The sequence below is a fragment of the Opisthocomus hoazin genome, chromosome 2 (genome assembly GCF_030867145.1).
Source record: "Opisthocomus hoazin isolate bOpiHoa1 chromosome 2, bOpiHoa1.hap1, whole genome shotgun sequence".
Classification (NCBI taxonomy): Eukaryota; Metazoa; Chordata; class Aves; order Opisthocomiformes; family Opisthocomidae; genus Opisthocomus; species Opisthocomus hoazin.
Window position 1 is genome coordinate 110996368 of NC_134415.1, and position 14083 is coordinate 111010450.

At 37.1% G+C, this 14083-nt stretch overlaps 1 protein-coding gene across 4 annotated transcripts in view; it reads right to left on the reverse strand.

The window, feature by feature from the left end:
* Nucleotides 1–234: 234 nt before the first annotated feature.
* Nucleotides 235–14083, reverse strand: part of PXDN (peroxidasin) — a 90771-nt gene continuing 76922 nt past the window's right edge. For 3 of the 4 annotated variants that reach the window (XM_075414767.1, XM_075414765.1, XM_075414768.1), the window contains 4 exons: nucleotides 7724–7844; nucleotides 5157–5283; nucleotides 3811–3924; nucleotides 235–3170 (listed from right to left, as the gene is read on the reverse strand). In XM_075414767.1, the coding sequence (XP_075270882.1) occupies nucleotides 3048–3170; nucleotides 3811–3924; nucleotides 5157–5283; nucleotides 7724–7844 (485 nt within the window). In that variant the 3' untranslated portion in view covers nucleotides 235–3047. The remainder of the gene's footprint in view (nucleotides 3171–3810; nucleotides 3925–5156; nucleotides 5284–7723; nucleotides 7845–14083) is intronic. The other variant, XR_012763257.1, reaches the window with a different exon arrangement.

A 14083-nucleotide genomic window follows, 5' to 3' on the forward strand; every position in this document is an offset into this window, starting at 1 on the left:
AGGGTTTCTTTTGCACAAGAGTCGTTTTGAGCTGAGATTGCATGAAGCTGTATATACATGATTGATTAGGTCATTGTTTAGTTCTCAGAAACAGTCTTGATCATGACATTCCTGCATAAGATAAGTAATATAGATCTCTGATGAAAGCCTACACACTGTAATCTTCCACAAATAGCCTAAACAATACACGTATCGAGAAGAAATCACTCAGAATTTACTTGGAAATGTGGCCCACTTTATTTTAACTGAAAAGCATTCATTATACAGTGCAAACAGTTCTTTGGTAAATTTACTGATTAGAATAAAAACAATAAAGACTTGGTTTTAGGTAACATTAAAAAAGAAAATAAATATGTAAAATTTGCAACATATTACAGCAATATTCTCACAGTGGATACTGAGGAAATTGTCATCTAGCCATTGGCCACTGTTTCAGAAATGTTAAAATCAATGCTGATTCTGCAGACACTGCAGTAAAACTGAATTAGTACAATCCATGATTAATTACATTTTAAACTGTGGATAACGACCTGTTTTTCCTGAATGATTTATGATCAGATGGATGGCAGAAAATAACTCAATATTACACTTGTTTAAGCATATCCAGACTCCTAAGCCCATTTTATATACCATATGAATAAACAGTGAACAATGAAGAAAGCCTCCCACTTTACTCTGGAGGCTGGAGAAAAGGAACAATCCGATATAAGGTACTATTTTATAATGTATAAATGGAAACTCTCCTCTCCTATAAGCGGAAATCTTGAGAAAGTTTATTTAATATAAAACTGGAATAAAAGAATGCAAGTAGTAATCAGCTGGATGTATTACTGCCTTATTTAACTGTTTAGACAGTTAAATTCTATTTGGCTTAGCTCTGCAATCCTTCCTCTTTGAGGAATTCCTGCTATAGGTCAACGGGAGTTCCATCCGAGTTGGAATTACAGGACGAGACATGTGGTTTGGACTCTCAACAAAAGTCAACAAAATACCAGAGTATCAAAGAAATACAGGAATGACAGCCTCTAGGAACCATATGATACTCAAACATGCTCGCCACACACAATTTCTAAAAGTATTAACACAGAAAATTATACAAGCCAAAACAATGTATATAAAATCAATTAAAATATTCTTAAAATATAAATTGTAGTTCCATGTGTACCTCTACCAAACACCTTTAGCACACCACTCACATGTACATATTGCTCCTGCCATAGTATGAAACAAGTTTCTGTAGTAAGCTTTCAAGATACACCAAAGTTTGAATGTGTGTCATGGTATCATTTTATCAAATTAGAAATTCTTAATGTTAGTAATCAGAGAAATTATGTGCCAAGATATTGTAGTGGAACTCGTATTGCTGTGCTAGGTTAGTTATTAGACAGGTATTTGATCTACCTTACAATAATTAGGTATTCAGTCTGTTTGCATAATCTGAAATGTGTAAGATGAGAACGTTCAATTTTGTGCAGATTTCTTTGATACCCAAATGTCTGTTCCCTAAATTTGAACAATAAACTCAGAAGTCAGTGAACTATATAACTAAAGAAAAGCTCTGGTTCTAGTTAGTCCTGTCTTGGAACTTCTGGACAGAGTGACAAATTCTAACACATTAAGTATTCAGGGAGAGAACCAATTCTGAATAAACACAAAAAAGCTGTAAAATGAGGTATGATAGTTGTCCTTCACTGAACATACTATATAATTCGTGGTCAAAAATATGCAGTTTGTAGTCTAAAAAGTACACAACTTTGAAATGCTAGTGTAGACATATACTCTATAATGTTAAACATTTATTAAATGGGAAATAAACTCCATTGGCAGACCATTTTAACATGTATGATAAAAATACTGAGGTAAAAATATATATGCATTAGACGAAACTGGAAAAAAAACCTAAAAACTCAAAAACCTTGTCAGAAAAAGTAGTCAATCCACAATTAACCACGACGCTTGATTTTGACTGTTTTTTTGTTTTTTTTTCAACAGACTGTGCCACAATATAATCAGGAACATATGTCTATTGACGATATGCACAATTAATCAGTAGGAATCTTTGTATACAAAATGGCATGTGACATCTTTTCACATTTTCATAACAGGGCCATACAAATACTTGAGCTGATCTGAGATCAAGAGAAGCACGCTTTAAAATTGGACTGGATGGTCATGTTACAATGACTTCAAATAAATGAAACAGAAAAAAAAAGTTGTCAAGCAATTACATATGTTTTGACAAAAAAGATTATGTTCATTTCAAGATCAAATGCTACTCTGTCATGTATGTTATCCTGGAACAAGGAACACTGTCAATTACATCTGTCATATACATTCAGTTGCTTTTTGTATCTTCCAATTACATTTATTTATATTTCTTTACTAATTCTAGATTTTTTGGTTTGAAAATATTTGTTAATTTTGCTTCTTGAATAATGAAAGGGTGTTCAAAGGTGTCATGTAGTTTTCTTTTTTACCTTGCTGGTCCAGATGCAGAAATGATAACGCGATTCAAGAGAATTTCCATGCATAGGTGGGCTTGCAGAAACTGGCCCTCTACAGCATTGCTTTGAGCACAGCGACCTTGTGTTTTCCTTTTCCCTGCATTTACTAAATAATAAGAAAGAGCTAAATATCAAGTCAGACTGGTACTCAAAAGGGATAGTCAACTCTTAATGCTACTAATTAAAGACAGGAAACAAAGTGTTCATTTTAGAGTAAGTCTCAAGCCCAGTCATTTTGGGTACCTAAAACTACCTGACAGTGTTCTTTTAAAGTAGCACCAGTTTGAGTTTGTCTAACCTGAGAAGTTTAACGCACAATTAACATTGACCTGTTTGCTAATTTCCCTTTCGTTAATTTTTGCATTGTGATTACCTTCATGGGCAGAAAATAAAATGACGCATTATGTTATACTGTTACAGCACCATTAGAATGTTGTAAATCTTGATTTATTGTTGTTGTTAAGACTGTAGTTACCTGGTTTTGCCATCAGCAGGCATTGATATGATTTGAGAAGTATGCACCTAAATTCTTAAAAAGCTGACTTATGGCTTCTTTTTATTAATATTTGGTTTTAAGCAGACGGGACAGCAATCTCCTTTAACCTTCACAGCTGCTTCGCAGTCAGCCGGCGGGCATGAATCTACAAAACAGGTAATCTGACCGACCTGTGCCAGGGAAAAAAGTAACAAACACAGAACATACTTAGCTACATTTTGCAAACAAGAGATATATTTTTCGTATTTTTGAAGCACATTTTCTCATTCATCCTCTCTAAGATCTTGGCTACTAAAATTAACTCCACATAGTTTATTTCAGCATAAACTGATACTGAGAAGGCTCTTTGTATTACACCATCTTTAATGGAGCAGTACACCATTTTATCTAATGTTCAGGCACGAAACTCTGGGATACCAAGTACTGACATATTTCTTTAACTAACTTTTTTAAAATTTCACCATGACAAAAGAAAACGAAAATCTAGCACTGTTGGATGAGCTTTTACTGATTATTATGCATTTGAGTAGACTTTTTCAAGAAGTCTTACTTCGCAGTTAATTTTGCCAGTACAACTATACATCAATAAAAATAAAGATACAATAGAAGTATATTAAAGCTGGATTGAAAACCGGTGTCAAGGGCAGGGGTATCTGAACAATATAATTTTTTGCACGACATAACTGAAGGTCCATAAAAAAAAAATTAGCAGCTATTACTCAGAAATTAGCAGGCACAAAACTTGAACTGCTGTTTTAGGAGCAGAACCTAACACATTTTCTATATCAAAATGGATTTCCACATACTTACTTTGCATTCACACACAGTACAAGGGTCCCTTTTCCAGGTTTCATTGCTGGAATATGATTTACCCTTTTCATCAGTGCAATCAGTTTTACTGAGGTGTGATTCAAGTTTTTTTATCTGAAACCATTAAAAAAAGTCAATAACTGAATCAAAGAAAGGTTTTTATTCGTGCAAGGTATTCTATCTTTTCTCTCATGTTACATAATGCATGATAAATAGTTGTCTAGGTTTTTCTTCTCACTACTTTGTTTTCATAATGCTAAAAGATTGGAAACAGGTAATATGTATGGAAACAGCCTTGAGAAAGAAAACTAACCGAAGATACACCTTTCCTACCACTGGAATACACAACTAGATACAAAGAGAAGCAAACTAAATGTGACGTATATGGAAAGAAAACACTAAACTTTCAAAAATGTCTGAATGAAAAGAAGGTAAAATAAGAAAAATAATTAAAAATGCTTGCTTGGATTTTTGACTGTGTCTGTTTTTTCCTTATTGATGAAAAACAGGGGTTATAAGACTAGTTTATCTTGCTGATTGCATGCTTCTTGGGAACAGTAGTTATGAAGGCACAATCTTTAACAATCCCTCAGTCTTTTTTACTTCCAGAAGGACAGAAAAACTGGCTGAAATGTAGTAAGTCTTAGTTTAACACACCGTTTCCGCTATCAAAATGGGAGCATTGAAGATGAGTACAATGATTAAGTAATACCACTAAAGATGGAATCAAGTTACTGTGCAAATATATGATTTGTACCTATAAATTACATGGAAAAGCTGCTCTGGAGGGACTTAATTATTGTAGGCAAACATTTTGGCCTAATTTGGATTTGTCTGTCCTGTATGGTATACATTTTTAAAACTGAATTCCACTATGACTGAGTTATTCTGAATAAAAAGTTTATTTACGCCACATTGTAAAAGACTTCTCTAAGTGATCTAGATCTTAACTATCTTTACAGCTGTAGTCTGGCATATTACTTCTTATAACGTCTACATTTTAATCATAGTTTTATATACACTCTATAAATCTCAGGATTTTATTAACTCTACAGACAAATTTTTAGAGAAAGACTAATCCCATGTTTAGTACACAATGGTTACACAAGTATTCAGGTTCAAAAGTCAAGAGGGTCTAATCGTAGAACATTTCAGTACAATTTTGAAAGAACATAGAAATAAAGAATAATAACACACCATGTTCTGTGTTGTGTTTTGTTTGAGATACTATGTGGTGGTTTTTGGCTGCAGTGGATGTCTAAATATTAAAAACATAAGAGGAGTGACGTTAGGAAAACATTATAGTTTAAATCTACAATTAGAAATTATCCATTATAGCACCTTACCTGGTTTCTGAGGCTTGAAATAGTTTTTTGCATTTCCAGAACAAATTCTTTGAAGTCATTCACTGCAGGCACGTTTCTATTTTCATGAGATGTGGCATTACGAAAATATTTACTCTGTTTCACAGAACTGCAACAAATGAATGCCAAGTTAGGATTTCTCTTTTTTGGCCAGATACTTTAGAACACTTAGCAAAAATATAAAAGAAGAGCAACTAACAAATGTAGGAACTGTATAAGCCACAACAGCACAGGTGAGGCAAGCAGTTGATTACTGTTTATATAACTAGCAACAGGGAATTTCTTCTACTTTGAAAAATAATCTATGTATTTCATGCAGGGGGACACACAAAGTTGTCATCAGTGACATTGAAGAGCATCACCTTAAATTCACTGGGAAATCTCTTGAGCCTCTAATATGAAAGCAGACAAAAGTGAGTCTTAAAACGTGTTACTTCCAAACATGAAATTCACATTTCGCATTCAGATTCATGGTTTCTCCCTCTATGTGCTCATTAGCAAAACGTGCATTTAAAGAAATAGTACTTTAAGTTTCATAAAGAAACTTTTAGATATGAACATATTCCTGTGTCCCATTTTAACTAACATTTGAAATCAATACTGATCATCGTACACAAAATCTAGAGTGTTTTGCCTACAGAACATTCCAGCTGATATCTGATGAGAGATGTACAACACTAAATCATGTTAACCAATTCAATCTGTTGATGAGGAACAGTTATCATAGGAGCTGTCCATAACTAATAATATATTATTTGGCACCACTTAAGAAAATCTGTATTCAAAACCAAGGATAACACTAATTATTAAGTCACTTATTACATTATGATCCTTGAAACCATACAAGCATTCCTATTTTGTTAGCATATCATCTCCAGAGCTAAGGGACATCCAAAGAATGAACTGGCAAAGAAATCCTCTCTCATATAATAGGGGTCACAATTTATAATCTTTCTGCATAAATTAAACCAGCACTTATTGGCAGGTGTTCAAACTACTTAGTTTCCCAAAGTTTTTCATCTAAATTAAAGAAAAAGAACTCTAAACAACATAACATGCCAAAATTCAAGTAAACCAGCTGCTATTGTACAACAGAAAGTTTAATCTTTCCCACCTGCTCAAGTTATTGAACACGAGAAGGAAAAAAAAGGAGAAAAAAATATTCTCACTACAAATGCAACTTAAATACAACAACAAGCATGAGAACTGATGAGTGTTACAAGACTGAGGTTGTTTTAGCTTTATTTAAGCTATAAATAAGGTATTGTAAATTTACTATTTTGTAGTCCTAATTAGTAATTGGACTGTTGTAGATTTTTGAGCTTCATTTCTGAAACACAGTTAAAGAGCGATTTAAGGAAAACAACTTGCTTCCCAGATATAAGTGTTTATTTTTTCTTGGTTTCATTTTCATTTATTTTAACCCTTCTACAGTTTTAGAATTAGAGGACTAGCATCTTTAAAAAGTGAATTGCTGTTTTCTAAATTTGAAACCTTCTAACATTTCACTTGCAAAGACAGACAAAACATCCTTCTTCAAGGACTACTTCAAAGGAACCTTTCTTTTTTATGTTGTCTATAAGTAAGCTTATACTTTGCTGCTGTCTTCTCTTGTATGAGATCCGAAACACCTGAAAGTTCTGTTACTTCAGGACAGCTTCCTATCTATTAAGTGAAATATAATCGTGGTGTTTCTTCACTGCTATAACACTTGCATGAGTATTTGAAACCCCTGAAATAAATTTACCTGTCTGCATATCCGTCTAGCTGCTTTACTTGCCAGAGTAAGTTGACTGCCTGATCACCTCAGTCAAGTAGATAATTTTATTTGCTAAAAGAACACGTGCTATATGGAAAGAGCTATAATTCAAGATTTGCAGATTCACTCATCATGAACAAAGTTCACAAGAAACGTTTGGTCTGAGCAGAACTCCTTTCATTTCCCTAATTCACAGATGAGTTTTGATTCCCTAGAAATTGCAGGGACCCTCTGTAGTTGATTATTTGTGGCTGACACAATGATATACTTCCTTGCTACAGTATTTTGAGGATTAGGAAGTTATAAATAACACTGTCTGTTGCACTTGCGTTCTCCATTCTTGCTTGGAATATTCTGGTACTAGAAGAAATTCCTACTATTATCACAAATTTTTATGGCGATGTTATGAGCATTTGGTTTCCTCCTATTTCTAGGGGAGGACCTGGCAACTCCGAGGAGGAAAGGAAATAATCTAGCTTGGTTACTGCAGGCACAGTAGGAATGTGGGATTCCAAATCCCCCAAATTATGCTTCATTATTGATTTTTTTCATGAAAACCACAGTATAGTGCTTTTGTTCTTCCTATGTCACTCACAAAGGGTCTTACACAAATCTGAGCTTGAAAAAAAGTGGTTAGGAGATAGGCAGAGGTGTCAGAATGAAATACATCAATCATGAACTTGAGAAAGTAGACACTGGAAAAAAGTGGCATGCTCTTACAAGGAAATCAGTTTTATTCCATTTTGGAAAAAAAGTTTTTTCATACTTCTTTAAAAAAAGTAAATCTCACCTTACTGTTTTGGTCATTTTCATTTTCTTCAAGGGCTTGTCCTCCTGAAAGCTGTAGTCAAGAGAACGCCTTCCCCGAAAGTGATATGAAAATGCATTAAACTGTCCTCTAGTTCTACAGTCTGAAATTAGACAAGAAATTACACATTATAAACTACAGTATAATTCAGAAGTTATAATTTAATATGGTTTTACAGTATATTCTGAATTGGTAGAGGCAATTCATACATTCAGTCTGATCGCTCTCGAATCAGTTTGATAGCAACTGTATATGTCTCAGCGATACAACATCTAAGCCATCTGGATGCAGAGAATTTGATTGTTCAGAGACCAGCTTTTTGGTATGAAATAAAGGAATAAAGATTATTTTCACAAATATATCAGTGCTACTTTAACTATTCTTTTCACTTCTCAAATTTCCACTGTCTTGGCTTTTAATTATTTTCTGCTTTTGGAATGGGGTAATTACATACGGAGGAAAACAATGATAGAAAAACCAGCCTGTTGCTTCCTCATCTACTCCAGGCATTATTATTGTTTGTTATTTTTGGCATTTCAAAGAGAATCTTTAATTAAATCCTGGAGAACATTTGCAGACACACTTTACTGGTTGACCCAAATTTGCAAGATTTGAAGGTATCACCAGTCACTTAGACCCTAAGAATGAAACAGAATGAAAGTCTCAAGCCTGAGAATAATCATACAGAAAAATCTGATCCTAAGAGGATATCTTCATCAGATGAAGTATGTCTTTCCTTCAGTTCATTTTATTTAGCCTTCCAAACACAGTGAGCATTTGGAAGGAGTCCCATTTAAAATAGAAAAGGCAAACAAAACAAAACTGGAACACCACTTTGGAGAAAAGACAATGAGAAAACAGAGGTTTTCTCTTTTCGGTTTGAAGCTTCTGTGAACAGAAAGTTCTAACAGGCCAGGCTGCAGTGGGAACCAACAGCATGTTCAACTGTCAGAAGCAGAGAGTCTGCAAAGAAAACAGAAGGGAAAGAGAAATACAGAATCCCATGGACATACCCCAGCTAAATCTGGTGTAAGGAGAATGAGCCATGAAAGCAACTGAAAAGGGCAAGAAGTTATTTTCCCTAATGCTTCTCTTAACTGGCACCAAAACAAATTTATTCAGAAAGTCAATATCATTTTATAAAGTATTTTTCTGGAATTTAGCAGTAGCTAGATCAAGTACCTAAAGTATTAACACTAATAATTGCAAAAGTTTCAAGTCAAGAAAAGAGCCTCAAAACACTATTGAACTGAGCAACTTGAGAAACAAATGTAAAGTTCTTGTCTCATGTAAACTGAACAAATAATACCATTAGCTGCTCTGTGATTTTGCAAAAATAAGTATCTTGGACTACTTTTAATTGTACTGGACTTTTGCTTAAATTAGACTATTACAATTTCCCTGTTCGAAAAAAATAGTTTGTCCACGGCTTACTATCAATTAAGACAGAAAAAAAAGGCTGACAAAAAAAGGTACAGATTTTTCTTCAGTTCAAAACCGATACCTACAGATCATTCTTGAACACAATTTATTCACACAATTATCGTTCCCTTTTCTTTCCTTGCAGCTTGTCCCATTCTTGAGTAAATTTATTGCCTTCCTCCTATAATAACAGCACCACCAAAGAACTAGATGATATTTACTGCCAACATATTGTTCATTCATCTTGTGTGTTCTGCTGCTTCTCACAATCTTCAGAAACTAAGCTCTTTCAGACGGGAACAGACCGCTGTGTCTGTGAGATGCTTGGCATGAAGGCATTTTTGATCACCCTTAGACATTTCTATATTTAGTACAGTGAGAAAAGGGGTCACACTCTGAAAGGCCACTGGAGAAAGAACTAGTTTTGCTCAGAGGAATCATCTTCTTAAAGCAATCTGTGAAAGGTTTCTGCTATCTTCCTTTCTTTAGTAACTGCTAAGGTCATCTCACATAATATAGATTTTTTTGTGTCTGTGTAATAGCACAATGGCCCATTGTTTTTTTTATTCCTAGGCTGTTTTTTAGAAACAAAGGTCTGAAATCCTGTGAAGGTTTTATCACCTTAGACTGGTAAATATGAGAACCATATGTTCAGTGGCACCTTCAAGCACACAGGCCTGACATTTCTGTAGTTTTTAAAGACTCAAATAACTCAACTTGCCCATTGAACCACTCTGGTTCTTTGTTTCAGTTTCAGGTACAAGGAACAGGATTGTCACTGCTAAGAGGTGCAAGATGGAATGCTCCACTCTCACCTTCAGAAAGCCTAAACTGAGAAGTTTATATCTTTTTTTAAAGTGAAGAATACCTTAACAGATGTGTTAAATCAGAAAAATGAGCCTAAACTTCTGGATTTTTAGCCTACCTAAAATTTCCCCAAGTTAGTTACATCCAGTCCAATTGATTTTCTGCACAAAAACTGAATGTTGAAGAGCAACCTAATTCTTTTTCTCTATGGATGACATTTTCTTCTAGAATCTAGATATTGTTACACTGCAAGAGTCAAGATAATCCATTTGTATACTGCAACCATGTTCACCTCTTCAGAATATCCCCTAAGTGCCGGGCCCTCCACTTGGACCACAACAACCCCATGCAACACTACAGGCTTGGGGGAGAGCGGCTGGAAAGCTGCCCACCAGAAAAAGACCTGTGGATGGTGGTCAACAGCCAGCTGACCTGAGCCAGCAGTGTGCCCAGGTGGCCAAGAAGGCCAACGACATCCTGGCTTGTATCAGGAATAGTGTGGCCAGCAGGAGTAGGGAACGGATCATGCCCCTGTACTCAGCACTGGTGAGGCCGCACCTGGAGTCCTGTGTTCAGTTTTGGGCCCCTCACTACAAGAAGGACATTGAGGTACTGGAGCGTGTCCAGAGAAGGGCAACGAGGCTGGTGAGGGGTCTACAGAACAAGTCTTAGGAGGAGCAGCTGAGGGAACTGGGGCTGCTTAGTCTGGACAAGAGGAGGCTGAGGGGAGACATTATTGCTCTCTACAACTACCTCAGAGGAGGCCGTAGTGAGTCAGGTGTTGGTCTCCCAAGTAGCAAGTGGTAGGATGACAGGAAACAGCCTCAATTTGCACCAGGGAAGGTTTAGATTGGATATTAGGAAAAAATTCTTCCCTGAAGCATTGGCACAGGCTGCCCAGGGAAGTGGTTGAATCACCATCCCTGGAGGTATTTAAAAGCCCTGCAGATGTGGCACTTCGGGACTTGGTTTAGTGGGACTTGGCAGTGGTAGGTTTACGGTTGGACTCCATGATTTTAAATGTCTTTTCCTATCTAAATGATTCTATGATTCTATTTCCCACAAGGATTTAAAATGCACCTATAATGTAAAATGGATAGAAAAAAACCTGGAGTACTGAGCACTCCGAATTCCCAGTCAACAATCTCTCAAAAGCTGGGCAAGGAGAATTAACTACTTAAGAGCCTAAGGGAATGTGAAGAAAAGCACATATAATTTAACTATTGTTTTTATTTGATTATACTTCACTTTTCTGAGATTTAATGTAGTTAATTAAGTTGCTGTTACTGCAAGCATTTGTACGTATCTAAGAACTCCCAGTTGTGCCAGTGGGAGCAGTAAAATGGAGGACAAACACTGAAAATGTCTGAAATGCCAAAACATTTCTTTGAGTAGATGTTTTCACAAAGCAGCTACTTAAAATTTACACAACATAGGAAAAAGACTTTTCACCCCCAACGAAGTCCTAACTCAAAATAGCTGGTTTTGTTATTGCTAAATAAGGCTACATCCCTTCACATTACACTGCACCTCTTAATTTCTTCTGTTGAATAAGACTTTCTAACAAATGATAAACTAAATAGCAGCAAAAAATGTAGTATGTTGGTCTAAAACCCAACAGTAATCTGCTCAGATTGGAACAGATGCATTTTGCATAAAAATTATTTAAACATCTGGACAAAAATAATGGCATAGAAGGTAGTAGATACAGTGACAATCCAGACTGTCACCTCCCAGCTGACACGGTCCAGAATTCTAATAATAAAGATGTTCTCTGTAGTGGACGTTGAAGGTCAGAGACTGATGCTACCAAAACTAGAAGGTTCAGATCACTGGGAAAGCAAATATCTAGATAATTTACAGAACACAGCTATATAAATTGTTAATATATGTGTAGTGATAGCCTAAAAACATGTCCTGTCTTCATGATCTGTACAGGTTTTGGACAGTTCACAGGATGATAAAGGAGAACTATTAGGTTCTTAGCACCAAACCAAAGCAGATCCAACCTGCCCAGCAGAAAAATTGAACAGGACTATTTAGAAAAATTTGAATATTAAAAATATACACCTTTTGGAATACAAAAATCAAAGATCAGTGAGAAAAAACAATTTCAGACAGACTGAAAATCCATGGAAATTTTGATGTTTGAAAAGTAAGGACCTTAAGAACTGATCTGCCCATTAGACTGCAAAGGTATCAGTGTCTTAGAAAGGCACTAACACTCCACAGAAAAGGAAAGGCTCTGACTGTCTAGTTTTGCAGAAATCACCGAGACACCTCCACTAGGATGCTTTCCACCCACGTTTCCTTTACAGTCAATAGACAGAGACACAGGAAGCAGCCTGAACTGTCCTCCAGAGACATCTCTCTGCTGCCTGCAGCATGACTTCAAGAGGCTGAGCTCTTAGCTTTGGGGACTCATTTAGAACTTAGGTTTAAATGCAACAAATGACAGCCTATTGCTTCCCTGTCACTTTTCACTAGGGATGGCAACTACTGGCATGAGACGCCTGGTAGCAAAGACAAAGCACTGTCAAGAGATAAAAGGGGAAACACAAACCCCATTTTTAGAAAGGGTAAAAAGGAAGACCCGGGCAACCACAGGCCAGTCAGTTTCACTTCTGTGCCCAGCAAGATCATGGAGCAGATCCTCCTGGAAACTATGCTAAGGCATGTGGAAAGTAAGGAGGTAATTGGTGAACAGCCAACACGGCTTCACTAAACGCAAATCATGCCTGACAAATTTGGTGGCCTTCTACAATGGGGTCACTGGATTGGTGAATAAGGGAAGAGCAACCGACATCATCTATTTGGCCTTGTGCAAAGCATTTGACACTGTCCCACGTGACATCCTTGTCTCTAAATTGAAGAGACATGGATCTGATGAAGGGACCACTTGGTGGATAAGGAATTGGCTGGATGGTCGCAATCAAAGAGTTGCGGTCAATGGCTCAGTGTCAAAGTGGGGACAAGTTACAAGTGGCATTCCTCAGGGGTCAATATTTGTCGGTGACAGACAGTGGGACTGAGTGCACCCTCAGCAAGTTTTCCAACAACACCAAGCTGTATGGTGCAGTTGACACGCTGGAGAGAAAGGACACCATCCAAAGCGACCTCGACAGGCTGGAGAGGTGGGCCTGTGTGAACCTCATGAAGTTCAACAAGGTCAAGTGCAAGGTCCTGCACATTGGTCAGGGCAATCCCAAGCACAAATACAGGCTGGGCAGAGAACGGATGGATTAAGAGCAGCCCTGAGGAGAAGGACTTGGGGGTGCTGGTTGTTGAGAAGCTCAACATGACCTGGCACTGTGCATTCACAGCCCAGAAGGCCAACTGTATCCTGGACTGCATTAAAAGAAGCATAGCCAGCAGGTCGAGGGAGGTGATTCTGCCCCTCTACTCCACTCTGGCGAGACGCTACCTGGAGTCCTGTGTCCAGCTCTGGAGCTCTCAGTACAGGAAAGACATTGATCTGTTGGAGAGGGTCCAGAGGAGGGTCACAAAAATGATCAGAGGGCTGGAGCACCTCTGCTGTGAGGAAAGGCTGAGAGAGTTGGGGTTGATCAGCCTGGAGAAGAGAAGGCTTTGGGGAGACCTTATAGCAGCCTTCCAGTACCTGAAGTAGGCCTACAGGAAAGCTGGAGAGGGGCTTTGCACAAGGGCATGTAGGGATAGGACAAAGGGTAATGGCTTGAAACTGAAAGAGGGTAGATTTAGATTAGATACAAGGAAGAAATTCTTTATGATGAGGGTGGTGAGGCACTGGAACAGGTTGCCCTGATAAATTGTGGCTGCCCCCTCCCTGGAAGCATTCAAGGCCAGGTTGGATGGGGCTTTGAGCCCCCTGGTCTAGTGGAATGTGTCCCTGCCCATGGCAGGGGGGTTGGAACTAGATGGTCTGCAAGGTCCCCTTCATCCCAAACTATTCTGTGACTCTATAATAGATGAAGATCTCCTGATCTTAAGTTTATGAATTAGAACTGTATTTTACTGATCATGGATACCTGAAAAAGATAAAATATTCTTCTTTTGGACGCAATATAAATAAAAGTACTGTTGTTCTCAATAACATTTGTAATCATACAGAAATGCTGGACTACATTAAATGTG